This window comes from Natrix helvetica, assembly GCF_964273705.1.
Source record: "Natrix helvetica genome assembly, chromosome: 4".
Classification (NCBI taxonomy): domain Eukaryota; kingdom Metazoa; phylum Chordata; class Lepidosauria; order Squamata; family Natricidae; genus Natrix; species Natrix helvetica.
Window position 1 is genome coordinate 33079250 of NC_138550.1, and position 15868 is coordinate 33095117.

The 15868-nt window shown below is 44.3% G+C and overlaps 2 protein-coding genes across 4 annotated transcripts in view; one reads left to right on the forward strand and one right to left on the reverse strand.

Annotated features, from left to right (window-relative positions):
• Positions 1–15868, reverse strand: part of CMSS1 (cms1 ribosomal small subunit homolog) — a 169527-nt gene that overhangs the window by 16678 nt on the left and 136981 nt on the right. For 2 of the 3 annotated variants that reach the window (XR_014175306.1, XM_081952080.1), the window contains exon 2: positions 6644–6738. Coding sequence is in view for 2 of the 3 variants with exons in the window: in XM_081952080.1 (XP_081808206.1) it covers positions 6644–6738 (95 nt within the window). In the remaining variant the exon portion in view is untranslated. Of the gene's footprint in view, positions 1–6643; positions 6739–13668; positions 13820–15868 lie in introns of those variants that run through there. The other variant, XM_081952081.1, reaches the window with a different exon arrangement.
• The window catches only part of LOC309391631 (filamin A-interacting protein 1-like), a gene marked incomplete at its 3' end in the record, with an annotated part of 75350 nt that continues 73474 nt past the window's right edge, over positions 13993–15868 (forward strand). Inside the window, exon 1 of the mRNA XM_081952303.1 lies at positions 13993–14108. Within this exon, the coding sequence (XP_081808429.1) occupies positions 14106–14108 (3 nt within the window). The 5' untranslated portion in view covers positions 13993–14105. The remainder of the gene's footprint in view (positions 14109–15868) is intronic.

The following is a 15868-nucleotide window of genomic DNA, read 5'->3' on the forward strand; positions in this document are numbered from 1 at the left end:
TTACAATATAAATGAAAAAAAGGGAACCAGGCAGATTAAAAAAATGGACAAAAAGCAACAGTATAGTCATAAAATATTTATTATAACATTGACTGAATATATTATCAATCAGTTAAGAGGAAGTTTTAAATATTACATTTAAAAAATCTGAAAGGGATATTTTAATGGTATAAAGATCTTAATTTTTTTGTTGATCTTCATTTCTATCCTAAAAGAGAGATTGTTTTAATATGGATCTTGAATTTTGCCTAATGTCTTGCCTATTGTATAACTTAACCGTATAATGCAAAGTTGTTATTTGCATTATAATGGCATAATTATTTCCCAAATATTAGAGCTCATAAAGAACGTTGGTCTTACCTGAACGTTTTTTTCTGGAGTAGTGGAGGGAGGGGTCACAGCAGGGTTAACACAGCCTGATTGGTCCATTTGACTGAGAGAAAACTTCTTAACCTTCGCCTTCTCCCATTGGTTCCCAGTTTCCGCGATGTCACGGCCAGCAACTGCAAGTCAAACACAGACAAGAACAAGAACAAGCCCCCCCGGGGCCTCCCGATTCTACACCTCCCGGACCCTGTCTAACTAACTAACTAGGGCGGGAAATGTGACCCCTCCCTCCACTACTCCAGAAAAAAACGTTCAGGTAAGACCAACGTTCTTTTTCCAGTAGAGTGGAGGGAGGGGTCACAGCAGGGACATACCCACGCTACGTCCCCGGGCGGGCCGACTGGGTCCCAGGTGAAGAATCGGCCACCACCCTCTGAAGGACCCTCCGGCCAAAGGATGCCTCAGCCGAGGCATAAGTATCCAAACGATAGTGCCTAATAAAAGGTGTGGGGGAAGCCCAGGCCGCCGCCCTACAAATATCCTCGAAAGGTGCCCTGGTGGCCCAAGCCGCCGAAGTAGCCGCACTGCGGGTGGAGTGCGCAGTGATCCCCGATGGGGGAGTCTTCCCAGAAGCCCCGTAAGCCTCAACTATGGCCAACCTAATCCATCGTCCGATGGTGGAAGAAGACACCTTACATCCTAACGAGCCTGGACGAAAGGAAACAAATAACGCTTCCGTCCTCCTAATGCCCTCAGTTCGCTTTAGGTAAATGCGAACAGCCCGGCGAACGTCCAGCTTATGCCACACCAACTCCCGCTCTCTCGAGGGATTGGGACAAAAATTCGGGAGCACGACCTCCTGGGCCCTGTGAAACTGTGAATTCACCTTCGGAATGAACGAAGGATCCAAGCGAAGGACCACCCTGTCCTGGTGTATTACACACAGGTCACTGCGTGAAGAAAGGGCCCCCAACTCTGAAATGCGCCTGGCCGATGTAATGGCCACTAAAAATACCACCTTAAGGGTAAGCAGACGCATGTGTACCGTCCTAAGTGGTTCGAACGGGGAGCTCGTCAGAGCCTGGAGAACCAGGGTCAGATCCCAGGTTGGAAACCTATGAACCGGAGGCGGACGGATGTTAGCCGCCCCCTTCAGAAAACGCTTAATCAGTGGAGACCGGGAAAGGACGGGGGAACCCTCCCCCCCCAGAATGGTGGCCAAAGCCGCCACTTGACGCCGGAGCGTATTATGCGACAAGCCATCCTCCAACCCCTTCTGGAGGAACTCCAACACGTTTGGGACGGTAGCCCTAGAAGGATCCAACCCCAAAGGAATGCACCACTTCGCAAACGCTTTCCATGTGGCATTGTAAATTCTAACCGTGGACGGCCTCCTAGACGCCTCTAAGGTGGCTATGACTCCTGACGAAAGTCTCTGCCCCCTCAGGATCCTCCGTTCAAGAGCCAGGCGGTCAGATGGAGCCACTGAGGCCCTGGGTGATGTAAAGCCCCCTGACTCAGAACGACCTCCCCCGGGGGAATCCTCCAGGGGTCTGCTACCGACAGCTGGACCAGGTCCGCGAACCAGGGTCTCCTCGGCCAGTATGGTGCTAACAGAATAACGAGAGCCCTCTCTGTGACTATCTTCCCTATCGTACGGGGAACGAGGGGAAGGGGAGGAAAGGCATAAAGGAGACCCGGGGGCCATCGGCTCCTGAGAGCATCCGCTCCTTCCGCCGACGGAGACTGGAACCGGGTAAAGAACCGGGGCAGCTGAGCGTTGTCGGGGGAGGCGAACAGATCCACCCGAGGTGTGCCGAACCTGCTGCATATCTTCCGAAACAACTCCGGGCCCAGTTGCCACTCGCCATCGTCTAGGGTTGTGCGACTCAGCCAATCCGCCTGAAGATTGGACACTCCTGAGATGTGCTCCGCCACTATGGAGGCCAAGTGTCTCTCCGCCCACAAGCCCAACGACTGCGCCTCTCGCCAGAGAGAACGTGAGTGGGTGCCCCCCTGGCGATTGACATGGGCCTTCGTCGCCACATTGTCCGTAAGCAGGAGGACATGGCGCCCCCGCAGGTGATGACGAAAAGTCCGTAGGGCAAGCCGCGCGGCCTTTAGCTCCAGCCAATTGATGTTGTGGCGGAGATCCGAGGCAGACCAACGTCCCTGGGTCATGTCGGAGTCCATCACGGCCCCCCAGCCGAAGAGGCTGGCATCCGTCGTCACTGTGACTCTCTCGGGCTCCCAAAAACAAGCCCCCTGTTGCAGCACTGGGGACAACCACCACCGAAACGAGAGTCTCACCTCCACCGGTAGAGGAACTGGACGCAAGGAGTTGCTCATCATCCTTCTCTGGACCGGGATCAAGGCCCACTGGAGAGGTCGCAGGTGGAGCCGGGCCCAGGGCACTATCCCTATGCAAGAGACCATCTTCCCCAGAAGTTGAGACAAGGTCAGGATGGAAACAGACCGTCTTTTTTGTACGGAGGAGACCAGCTGGCGAAGGCTGGACAAGCGCTCTGGAGACAGGCGGACCCTCCCTGACTCGGAGTCTATCACTGTCCCTAGGTGTAGAATCTGCCTGGATGGGGACAGGTGGCTCTTGGGAAAGTTCACTGAAAACCCCAACGCCTGAAGCCAACGGATCGTCAGCCGAAGATCCGACTTGGCCCTGGGGAGGGACCCTGCCTGAACGAGGACGTCGTCCAAGTAGCACTGAAGTCTCACCGGAATGGAACGCAGGTAAGCCGCCAGTGCTGCCAGGACCTTGGTGAACGTCCGCGGAGCTGAGGCCAGACCAAACGGGAGAGCCCGGTACTGGTAATGCCTGCCCCGGTGAGAGAACCTGAGATAACACCGGTGAGACTGAAGGATGGGGACGTGGAGATAGGCCTCCGTCAAATCTACTGAGGCCATGTAATCCCCCTTCCGAATGCCCTGCAGAATGGATTTCAGGGACGCCATCTTGAACCGCCTGTATACTAGATAGCGGTTTAGGCGTTTCAGGTTGAGGATTGCCCTCCAACCCCCCGAGGATTTTGGAACTACGAACAGATGGGAGTAGTAGCCCAGACCCCTCTCCGGCTCCGGGACGACCTCCACTGCCCTGATTTCTAGAAGATGGGCGACCGCGAGGTCCATGAGACGACGCCGCTTCGGGTCCCGAGCCGGGGGAAAAACTTTGAAAAAACTTGGGGGTTTGGAGAGGAATTCTAACCTTAGGCCGTGGCGAACGGTCGCCCTGACCCAACCGTCTGACGTGATCCGATCCCACTCGTCCGCATACAGTGCCAGGCGGCCTCCGATGGGATGACTCGGGTTCGAGTCATTTCCCTCTGCGGAAGGGGCGGCCGCCCCCCCCACGAAAGGGCCGCTTGGACTGCTGCTGATATCTAGCACGGTCCTGAAAACTCTGTCTATGAAATGACCTGTCCTGCCTGTATGGTTGGTATCGCTGGTCCTGATCCCTGTCATAAGACTTGAACTGGGGCCTGCGATAGGAATGACTACGGGACTCCGCCTTCTTGGTGGATGTAGGCATAACTTTCTTTTTATCTTTGTTTTCCACCAAAATCGGGTCTAAGGAAGCCCCGAACAAATTTGGACCCTCAAAGGGGGCAGCTACTAGGTCCCACTTGGCTTTATAGTCCATCTGCCAGTTCCTGAGCCACAAAAGTCTACGAGAGGCCACAGAGGTGGCCAAAGCACTTGAACCAAATCTAACTGCGTCTAGGGTCGCATCAGCCGAATACTGACACGCTGCCATTATTTTAGCCAAATCCTGGTGTGCGCGCTCCTCCTGGATCGGAATGCGCTCCTGGAGCCGGCGGAGCCACATGACCGTAGTACGGTTAAAGTACGAGGCAGCAGCCGCTGCCCGCACCGCCCATGCTGAGGCTTTAAAATTTTTACGTAAAGTGAGCTCCGCCCTCTTGTCCTCTGCCTTAAGTTTGTCAGCCGCGTCCCCCGAAACTACTGGAGAGGAGGAGACTAAAGCTGCTATGGGCTGATCTATAACTGGAAGCTGAATAGCCTGCACAAAAGACTTTTCCATGTTGTAGGCGCGACGGTCGTTGCTGCCAGGTGGGGAAAAGTTAGAAGGACGGGCCCATTGGCTAGTAGCTACCTCTAAGAAAAGAGGAGGGGCAGGAATCTCCTCCTTATTGGTGGCCGTCGCTGAGAACATGACCATGTCCGGATCCGTGGGCGGTGGGACCGTGGGGTCCCCCGTGCCCACCTTGGTGGTCCTCCTAGCCTTCTTAAGCAATGGTTTGAACATGGCCTGGAGGAAAAGATTGGAAGAGCGAGGCGGCTCAGGAGCCGCATCCTCCTCCTCAGAGAACCCCCAATCGTCCCTCCGTGCCTCCCCCCTAGAGGAGACCTCACTCATGAGGGAAGGCGAAGAAGCCCTAGATCTGGACCTACTAAAGGGAGTAACTCGACTGTGGTGGTAAGGTCTGTCCCTTTGGGAAATGCCCCTAGAAATGGCTGCAGAAATAAGCCTTTTGAGATTCTCAGGGAGGTTTTCGAGATCCTCCTCATCTCCTTCTGAATCATAGTCTGGTGCCACGTAGGCCCTGCTGGATCTCCTACCCCTAACTGGACCTGCAGAGGTACCTTCCAATGGATCCCCCCTATCTTCTTCCCTAATCCCCGGGAAAGCAGAAGGAGAGCGAGGCGCCCCCCGCTCCTGACTCCTATCAGATCTGCATGGGGAAGCAGAGGAAGAGGAAGAGGAAGGGCTGAACCCCCTAGCCACCGGTGGGGGAGGGCATGAAGCCGCCACGTGTGGGGATCTAGATCTGGGCCTAGGATCCCTGGCCTGTCTCTTCTCAGCCCTTTCAATGACCTTCTCGATGGCCCTGGATCGCCTGAGCTCATCCCTTTGCAGAGCTCTCGAAGGCCTGTCCTCAGCTGAAGGCCTAGAAATCCGAGGCCTAACTGGGGGAGTGGGCTCAACCTGATCTTCGCCTGCCTGAGCTGGCGCGGCCTGCTGGGACTCAGTTCTATCTGCCATCCCCACTCACGTGCTCCAGAACGAGGTTTTTGGTAGGAATTGCCCTTCAGCTGGTGAGAATCGCCTGCTCCGGGCCTCCGGTAAAGTTGCAAACAGCACAGCCACGTTTTTCACAGCCTCTCCGTGTTGCAAGCCCCAAACACGTGACTCAAAATGGCCGCCGGCTTCTTTTGGGCGGTGCTTTCAAAAGCGCGCCTAAAAATGGCCGCTCACCTCGCCCTTAATTGCCAATGCCTGCAGCTGCAAGCTCGCCTTTCCCAAAACACTCTCTAAATCACCGCTGAGCTCCTAAGCCCCTAGGAGCCTTCCAACACCAAGAAAAACGATTCCGCGCTGCTGCCGTGGGCTGTAACCGGCCCGGGAAGCTAGCGGTTCAAATTAGAAGCCGAAAAGCCGCTTTCGCGCCGAAAAGCCCCAGCGCGCTGCGAGCCTCACCGGAAAGTTTTAAGAAGACAAATTAAAGCACGTAGGATCGCCCGGCACACCCGAGACCCCAGGCACCAGTCCGGAGCGATCCCTAAGAGAGGGGGAGGAAGCGCCCCCCCCCCACTGACTATCTCAGCCTCCTGAGGGCAGTCGAACAACAGCCCTGCAAGGCGGACCATTAGAAAAAATTTTTAAAATAAAAAACTCCAAATTCAAGGTGCCAACAACACTAACACTGACTAATAAAACCCACTAAAACTCTACTACTAGGAACCAAACCTGTGTCTTGGACCTTGACTGAGAGGAAACTGGGAACCAACGGGAGAAGGCGAAGGTTAAGAAGTTTTCTCTCTGTCAAATGGACCAATCAGGCTGTGTTAACCCTGCTGTGACCCCTCCCTCCACTCTACTGGAAAATAAGGTAGATCTCTTTTCTGCATTTATCAATGGTCATTTGAGCAAGATGGTCAGATAATCTTTTATGCACTGAAAAAGTCTCGAAAGTGAACTGGGAGTTCACAGGTCTTGTCCTTCCTTCAAATATACTTTGCAAAGATACCATTCATGTCCATGTATTCAGCAAGAATGAGAAGCGACTATATGCCTGTACATTTTTCATATGGAAACAGATACTTAATTGAATGATGCATAAATATTTAAGAGTCCTTGTTCCGTGTTTGGCAGAGGTGATGGGTTACTTGCTGCATTGGTCTTCTTATGTAACTCTCTAACATATCCCTTGAATCTTAAACTGAGATATTCAGGCATTTCAATAGTATACTTTTTATTCAGAAAACAATGACTTGATTAAATGTTTTTTATTGTGCACTAGATTGCCTGGTATTAATGAAAATAAAATCAACCAACCTTTTTCCTTTTCTTTGAAGAAACAGGAGTTGAACTTGAAGTCTGCTGAATTGTTTCACTTGTATTAGCACATTCTTCCTCATTATCTGAAAGGGCTAAAGATAAAAGCATATTTCAAAACGTGTTCAACATTCTATTGTTCTCCTATCAAACACTGAGTTCATTAAACTTGGCAACTTGATTAGGTAATTATTAATATGGAAGAAAAACAGACTACTAAGACTCTTAAAAGACAGCACTTTTAACAAATTGTATTCTCTGAGTAAATAAAAATGGAAATGTTTACAAAAGAAGGAAAACTTAAAAAAAATAAGCCAATAATGCTTGACACAATACTTAATGGTTTCAAGATTCACTGAATGTTGACCACAAGGAATGGGAACAGATAGAGGAAAAAACAAAATGATATGGGAGATGGAGCGCAATCATATGACCACAAGATGCTATGTGGGCCAGTTTCTAAGAGCCTAAAATGCAGTCACGTGACCTGGGGTTGGTGTAACAGTTAATAATGGTGTAGTTTGCAGGCATAAAAAACCTTTTCTAAGGCTGTCTTAACTCCATCCAGTGTTAAACAATTGAACATAAGTTGAGGACTACCTGTAAAAAGGACTGCAAAATATTTACAAAATATAAGTCATAAATTAAAAAGAAGGTTGTGTTTATATATTTTTTAAACTACTCTCTTTTTTTTCAATTGCCCAGATAGAGACATTTGTTTTAAATCACCTTGGAAACAATACATTGTGGTAGCTGTCTTCTTTGCTGACTTGCTTATATTCTTTAGTAAAGATGAAGGTTCCCCTTGCACATATGTGCTAGTCATTCCCGACTCTAGGGGGCAATGCTCATCTCCATTTCAAAGCCAAAGAGCCAGCTTTGTCCAAAAACATCTCCATGGTGATGTGGCCGGCATGACTAAATGCCAAAGGCGCATGGAACGCTGTTACCTTCCCACCAAAGGTGGTCCCTATTTTTCTACTTGCATTTTTTACATGCTTTCGAACTGCTAGGTTGGCAGAAGCTGGGACAAATAACAGGAGCTCACTCTGTTATGCGGCACTAAGGATTTGAACTGCTGAACTGCCGACCTTTCTGATCGACAAGCTCATCATCTTAGCCACTGAGCCACCATGTTCCCTTTTATATTCAGTGCACTATTGCAAATCATAAAATTAATCCTAATTCATTAGATTCTAACATCCTACAGACTTTCAATAGATTGCAGTATTCTTTCCCAAGCACTGAAAGACATTTGCACTGCTCTGTTCATATGCTGAGTCAACTACTAACCAAAATAGCTATTATGTACTGTAACCGAGGAAACATCTATAGCTTGTAGCTTGCCAAGAAAATCTAACTGCTAACTTTAACATGTCTTCATAGATCCTGACTTGGCAGGACCAGAAAATGGAAAGGGACACACATCCAAAGCCGAATAATAAATAGCCTCTTGTACATACTTGCTCAAGAACTCTGAAAGGAGATGAATAACTTTTATGACAGAATTTTAAGAACAATGCACCACCTGTCAATTGCTTATCTTCCCACCAGGCAGAAAGCACATAAAGTAAGCTCTACTCTTTCATCCTGGAAATGCCACAATTGCTCAGACAAGCAATAGAGATCCCTTAAAGGTAAAGTAAAAGTTTCTCCTGTCCAGCTGTGCCTGACTCTAGAGCCAATGTTCATCTCTGTTTCTTAGCCAAGGAAGCCAGCATTGTCTGAAGACACTTCCATGGTCATGTGGCCAGAATAACTATAGACCAAGCGCACAGATTGCTGATACCTTCCCACTGAAGTGATATCTATTTTGCTACTCACATTTTAATGCTTTCAAACTGCTAAACTGGCAGGAACTGCAGCAGGTAATGGGAGCTCACCCCATCACACGGCGCATAGATCTTGAACCCAAGCTATAAGCTTTCAGGTTGACAAGCTCAGTGTGTTTAACCATTGAGTTTTAGTAATATGTAAATATCGTTGGTCAAAATGACCACTACTACTGAACCATTACAATACACTTAAGTCTCATTTAAGAACAAATCTCTGGTCTAAATTTCCAATTTTAATTAATTAGTAGGAAATCCCAATTGGTTAAAGTGATTTAATAAAACATAGCATAACATATTGGCTTTCAATCCAATACTGCATATGTGACATAACAGAAAAATAATACTCAATGAATATGATGAAGTAGCTTATACTTTGGCAGAAATGAGAATATAATAGACCTTTAATATGACTTTTAATAAATTGTAGTTACCGATTGCACTAGTTACCAGAATTATTGTTCTGCCTGCTTCACCTCAGAATTCAGGATTGCAGGTAGTTTCACAATTTAGACACTGATCAATATGACATCCTGTGCTTGCAAGAAAAGACCTTGGAAACATACATATGAACACACATACCCTATTTCATTTGTTTATAGTAAACACAGTGTACCCTATCTTTTTCAGGACTCTAAAATCATCTTATATATCTGAATATGCATAGTACTCTATTCTGAGTTGCCCAACTGATTGTAGATTATCAATGATTATCCTTATACCCGAACATTATATACACAACACACACACCATAAATCATTATTCACAATGCTAATGCTTCAAATTATGTTACAATACAATACAATACAATAGTAGAGTTGGAAGGGACCTTGGAGGTCTTCTAGTCCAACCCCCTGCCTAGGCAGGAAACCCTATACCGTTTCAGACAAATGGCTATCCAACATCTTCTTAAAGACTTCCAGTGTTGGGGCTTTCACAACTTCTGGAGGCAAGCTGTTCCACTGATTAATTGTTCTCACTGTCAGGAAATTTCTCCTCAGTTCTAAGTTGCTTCTCTCCTTGATTAGTTTCCACCCATTGCTTCTTGTTCTACCCTCAGGTGCTTTGGAGAATAGTTTGACTCTCTCTTCTTTGTGGCAACCCCTGAGATATTGGAACACTGCTATCATGTCTCCCCTAGTCCTTCTTTCTCTTAAGCTAAACATACCCAGTTCCTGCAACCGTTCTTCATATGTTTTAGTCTCCAGTCCCCTAATCATCTTTGTTGCTCTTCTCTGCACTCTTTCTAGAGTCTCCACATCTTTTTTACATCGTGGCGAGCAGAACTGAATGCAGTATTCCAAGTGTGGCCTTACCAAGGCATTATAAAGTGGTATTAACACTTCGCGTGATCTTGATTCTATCCCTCTGTTGATGCAGCCTAGAACTGTGTTGGCTTTTTTGGCAGCTGCTGCACACTGCTGGCTCATATTTAAATGGTTGTCCACTAGGACTCCAAGGTCCCTTTCACAGTTACTACTATTGAGCAATGTTACCTAAGGGCACTACAAAAAAAGTCATTCAATTTTTAATTGATTTACATACACATATATAATTTCAAAAATCATAGATTCATTTTTTCCCCATGTTAATTAACAACCTTGTTACATTCCTGTAAAACTAATACTTAAAAAAAACACTATTCAATCATATATTCTAGTGCTATTCTTATTCTTTTGCTATTCTGATATGATAAGCAAGAAAAGATATCAAAGCCAAAACAGTTTTGAGGTACAAAACCAATTTTGAGAAAGAGGCAAAAATATTAATAAAATTGAAACAAATTAATAATGTACTTTTCCAATTTTTCTATATTGCTTTCAAGTATTTAATTATGGAATTTTAAGTTGTTATTTGTTATTCAAACTAGCTCCCAAAAGATAAATCGGTACAATACACAACCCTGGTAGTACTGTCGTTAAAGTGCCATTCCTTTGGAGCTGGCCAATTATCGCCCTGTCTCCAACCTTCCCTTTTTGGCGAAGGTTGTAGAGAGTGTGGTGGCCTACCAGTTTCCACGGCATCTGGAGGAAAATGATTATCTAGACCCGCGCCAGTCCGGCTTCCGCCCCGGTCACAGCACGGAGACGGCCTTGGTCGCGTTGGTGGATGATCTCTGGAGGGCCAGAGATAGAGGTTGTTCCTCTATCCTGGTCCTATTAGACCTCTCGGCGGCTTTTGATACCATCGACCATGGTATCCTGCAGCGCCGGCTGGAGGGGTTGGGGGTCCGGGGCACCGTTTTGCGGTGGTTCGGCTCCTACCTTTCTGGCCGGACGCAGCGTGTGTTGGCAGGGGAGGTCGACCCTATGCCCCCTTACTTGTGGGGTGCCACAGGGGTCGGTCCTCTCGCCACTCCTGTTCAACACATATATGAAGCCGCTGGGTGAGATCATCCGTGGTTTCGGGGTGGGATACCATCTGTACGCTGATGATACTCAGCTGTACTTTTCCACCCCGAACCACCCCAACGAGGCCATCGAAGTGATGTCCCGGTGTGTGGCAGCCGTACTGATCTGGATGGATGACAACCGACTCAAACTCAACCCCTCCAAGACGGAGTGGCTGTGGGTACCGGCTCCCCGGTTCAGCCAATTAATTCCATCATTGGCCATCGGGGGCATTCAACTTGCCCCCGTGGAGCGGGCGCGCAATTTGGGCGTCCTCCTGGATGCCCGGCTGTCCATGGATGACCATGTGACAGCCGTGGCAAGGGGGGCGTTCCACCAGGTTCGCCTGGTGCGCCAATTGCGCCCCCTACTGGACCGGGACGCCTTACGCACAGTCACTCATGCGCTGGTGACGTCTCGCTTGGACTACTGTAACGCTCTCTACATGGGGCTTCCCTTGAAATGCACCCGGAGGCTACAGTTGGTCCAGAACACAGCCGCGCGGGTAATTATGGGGAGTACTAGGTACTCCCATGTGACACCATTCCTGCGCGAGCTGCACTGGCTTCCTGTGGTCTATCGGGTGCGTTTCAAGGTTTTGATAACAATCTTTAAAGCGCTCCATGGCTTAGGACCTAGTTACTTGCGGGATCGTATTCTGCCCCATACATCCCTGCGACCAATCCGCTCGCACAGAGAGGGCCTCCTCCAGGTGCCGTCCACCAGACAGTGTCGAGGGGCGGCGCCTAGGAGTAGAGCCTTCTCTGTGGCGGGCCCAGCCCTGTGGAATGACCTCCCCCCGGATATTAGGAATACCTCTGACCTCCGCTCCTTTCGTGTAAAGCTCAAGACCCACCTTTTTCAAGTTGCTGGCCTGGCTCAACTTTGATCCAACTATATCGCTGCTGACGGGTTTTTTATTTGGGGTATTTTAATTGCATTCAATTTATTTAGGGGTTTTTAAACATTGTGTTTTTACTTGTTTTTATCTATCAGTTCACCTCCTCCTTGTATATGTCGTATATATGTCTTAGTATATGTTTTGTTATATGTATGTCGATATATTTATTTCCTATGTTTTGTTGTACGCCGCCCCGAGTCCTTCGGGAGAGGGTGCGGCTAAGAAATAAATATTTATTATTATTATTAATTATTATTATTATTATTAATTATTTATTATTATTATTATTATTATTATTATTATTATTATTATTATTATTATTATTATTATTATTATTATTATTATTATTATTATTATTATTATTATTCTCTGTCCACAGCCAGGAGTTCGACCTAATGGGCCTCAAGATTGACTCAGCCTTCCATCCTTCAAAGATTGGTAAAATGAGGGTCCAGATTGTTGGGGACAATGCAAATAATAATGCTTCTACAATATAAACTGCATTGTAAAGTGCTATGGGGTGGTATATAAGCCTAAATTCTATTTCTATTGCCATCTGTAATGTAAGGATTATTCACAGATAACACAACAATGAAACAGATGAGTAATCTTACTAGCATTTTGTTACTTTTTGTTTAAGATATTGCAATGTCTCTGCCATTTCTCAATGGAATAGTATATCTTTTTCTTAAAGTTGTCATATACTACCTACCAACTCTTCCTTCCCTTTATTCAACAGCAGATGCTTTGTCTCCTAAATATAATTTGCTTTGCAAGTTCAGTCAAGTTTCTTCTCCATTTTTAATTGCTACAATTCTCAGTTAATTCCAAATGGCATCTCATCAGCCCAGAAATGTTGCAAATTAACATGATTGTTGTTAAAGGAGAACATTTTACAGACAGATGCCAACTACTCTAAATTTAATATTTCCTAGTTACACTAAAAACTGGGTGGAAAAATACTCAGGAGCAGCTGAAATTTCAAAGGAGCAGAGACTGATTAAGTCTGTCTACATAGCCTGAATTCCATCTTAAATCTCACATGCATTGCAGACTTTTGGGCTCCCCATGTCAGCAATTTTTCCCCTTTCCAGTCTAGTTCTACTTAATCAGCAGCCTACAGAAAAGTATGGAAGAAGCAGAACGTTCGTTCATTTACTTTGTGTCTTTTTTGTATATTTACATTTATACTCAATAATTTGGGAATTTTTTCTCTTACTGGATCACCATTGTTACTTATGCTGCATCATTTCTATTTTAAATAGCATGCAATTTGCTACCATTAATACATAGCTTTTTTAAAAAAAAATACTCTGTACTTGATCAGTTAAACAAATGTTGAGAAACTGAAATTTTAAACTTACCTAAACCCACTTTGTAGTTTTCCCCAGTTTATGCCTGTCATAAACTAGAGTTCCAGAATTCTTGGTTGATACGATTGATGCTCTGCTTCTGTGGACTTATATTTCCAAAATGCATCCTATACCTGAAACTGATTTCTGGGAACTAATAGTGTAGTCCCAAAACACATCCCTATTAAGTCAAATCACATTGTTCAAATGATCTTTCTAAAAAATGATGTTCTTCTTTCATATCTTTTAAACAATGGGGTCGTAGTTTCTCAATGAGTCGTTTTTAACAGATAGGGCATATATTGTCAACAGACAAATGCAGCACAATATTTTATAAACTGTAGTGCAAATTTGCTTATTGTTACTACGTAAAATGCCTGGCATGCTTCAGTTGGAAAGCTTTTTCTTCTATCCAGGCTTAATAAAGCTACAGAACCAAAAGAGGAGGAAAGGCTAAAGACAATAATCCTTCAAGCATCTCTGTACTGGAAACGACACACAGAGATAAAAATGACACAGGATGCAATTGTAACATGGATAGCGCTCATACCTATATTTACTTGCAGCAAGCAAACATTTACAGCTTGCATTTTGTTCTATTCCTGCTGCAAAGAATGACAGGCGAAGAGGTCAGCTTTCCAGCAAAGTTGCCTCTCTCAAGTACTTGAAGAGCAAAGCAGGGAAAGGGGTTGGTTTATATTTAGAGTTTCATTTAAATTAGTTCCAGGATTTATGTATCTCTTCCTTAAAGTGCTATCTTAGATCCTTGAATTTAACACTACTGCATCTATGGCTCAAAATACAAATGGGGAATGAAGCATTTCGTAACAAGCTGCTCTGGAGGATTTGAAATAGGTGTTCTTGGGTGCTCATAAAGGGGAAAAAAACATTGAAGTTTACATCTACAAAGACAAAAGACTCCATTTTGGCTCACCAGGATTTAAATATGCAGAAAAAGAAATTACCCAGAAGGCTGTCTTCTTAAAAATGGTAAGCTTTTATATTCGTATATGATACCCCAAAAAATTAATCTATAGAACCATTCTAGATTTACATTCAATGTGAATTATGTTAATGGAAACTATATAATTATAATTCAAATACAAATCTTAGTTGTTAAAAGAATGTCTAATTTCCATTCTTTTATTAATAAAGATAGACAACCCTAATAGATCACGGACCAAACCTGTATGAAGTTTTGAAGGACACAATCTCTGTTTTAAAAACTTGTATCTGGTTTCCAGGAACAAATTATTAATAGGAACATTTAGAGTACAATTTCTAAGAAAGAAAGAAAGAAAATAAAAGGAAGTAAAAAGAATATATCTAGATAGACAATATGTAATTTTTTAAATAACAGACAAATGTATGGACACCCTCTTCTGGTATGTGCATTTTAATAATCTCAGGGAAAATATCAAGTCCTTCATTATGTTGCTATATAAGTAACTCACAATACTATAGTGTTGAGGGTATTTCTCTTGGAAAGTCAATATTAGCCCAGATAGATATTGTTATCGAACCAATTATCAAATACCTCAGTGTTAATTTCCTTTTTGTGTTATTGAACTTATTGATCATAATTTAATCTTATTTTATTTATATGATTTTATTTTTCAATTGTTTTTAATTATATGTATTGCATTTTTCCTGATATGTTAATATACAGCGGTTACAAATATTTCAAGAAATATCAAAAACTATCAACTATGTGACACGTGCTATTTGATCTCAAACTCCTTTTCCCCTCTCCAACTCAACTAATGATTTATAAATAATCCTTTTAATTACGATGATACTTATCCTATAACAGCTTATTTCCACTCCTAGTCAAGGACAAAGGAAACTAGTTCTATGATGGGAAGATTGTAAACAAAATCCAATTTAGGAAGCTAAATCCATTTCATACTAGAGTTTAAGTTTAGTCTGTATATTTCTCTCCAAAATTTCCTATTTAGGGAGACATTAACACATTCTGGTTTGCCTTGATGCTTTTCACTACCTGTGATTTTTAGTTCCCTTATCCCTATCCAGGTTTATGAATGTGAGCAAGGTAACTATGCAATGTTCACATGAATATTAGGGACTGTTCATTGTTCAATTTGCTAATGGGTCATGAACGAACTTCAGTTGAGTTATCTCTTTCAATTCTAGAAATCCAGGGTAATAATATTCATTTGGAAAAGTTAAATTTGTGTAATTAAAAGTAAATGTGTTGCTTATTAGACTTCTCAATAGATTCTGCTAGCAGGAAGCTGGAAGAGATTCAATGTCTTATGTCTTGTTGAAGGCATGCCAAAATATAGCACTGATGGTATTGTGACCACACCTGGTGACAGTGAATTCATAATTTAATAATGCATTATATAATGACCTACTTCTTTTGAATTGTACTTAATTGTATTATACCTTAACTTCTACTATTGTGACAAAGAAAATTATTCTTCTATATTTTCTGTGACATAATTTATATGTAGCTACATTATCGGCCTCCTTGCAAAGTCCTGCCATTGAAGGCAAAGGAGACACGTTCAACAGAGGTTTTCCTAAATGGTAGGAGTTATTTCTAAGGGAAATGCATATTTATGAATTTTTCAGTTCATTGATAATCAGGTGATTGTGATTCCTACATGAATAATAATAATAATAAAGACAGGTCAATACAGATTGAAGTCCATCTGCCCCACGGAAAAATCACTGGGTGATTTTCATGCTTTTACTCCAGCCTACAGTAGTATGATACCATGTTT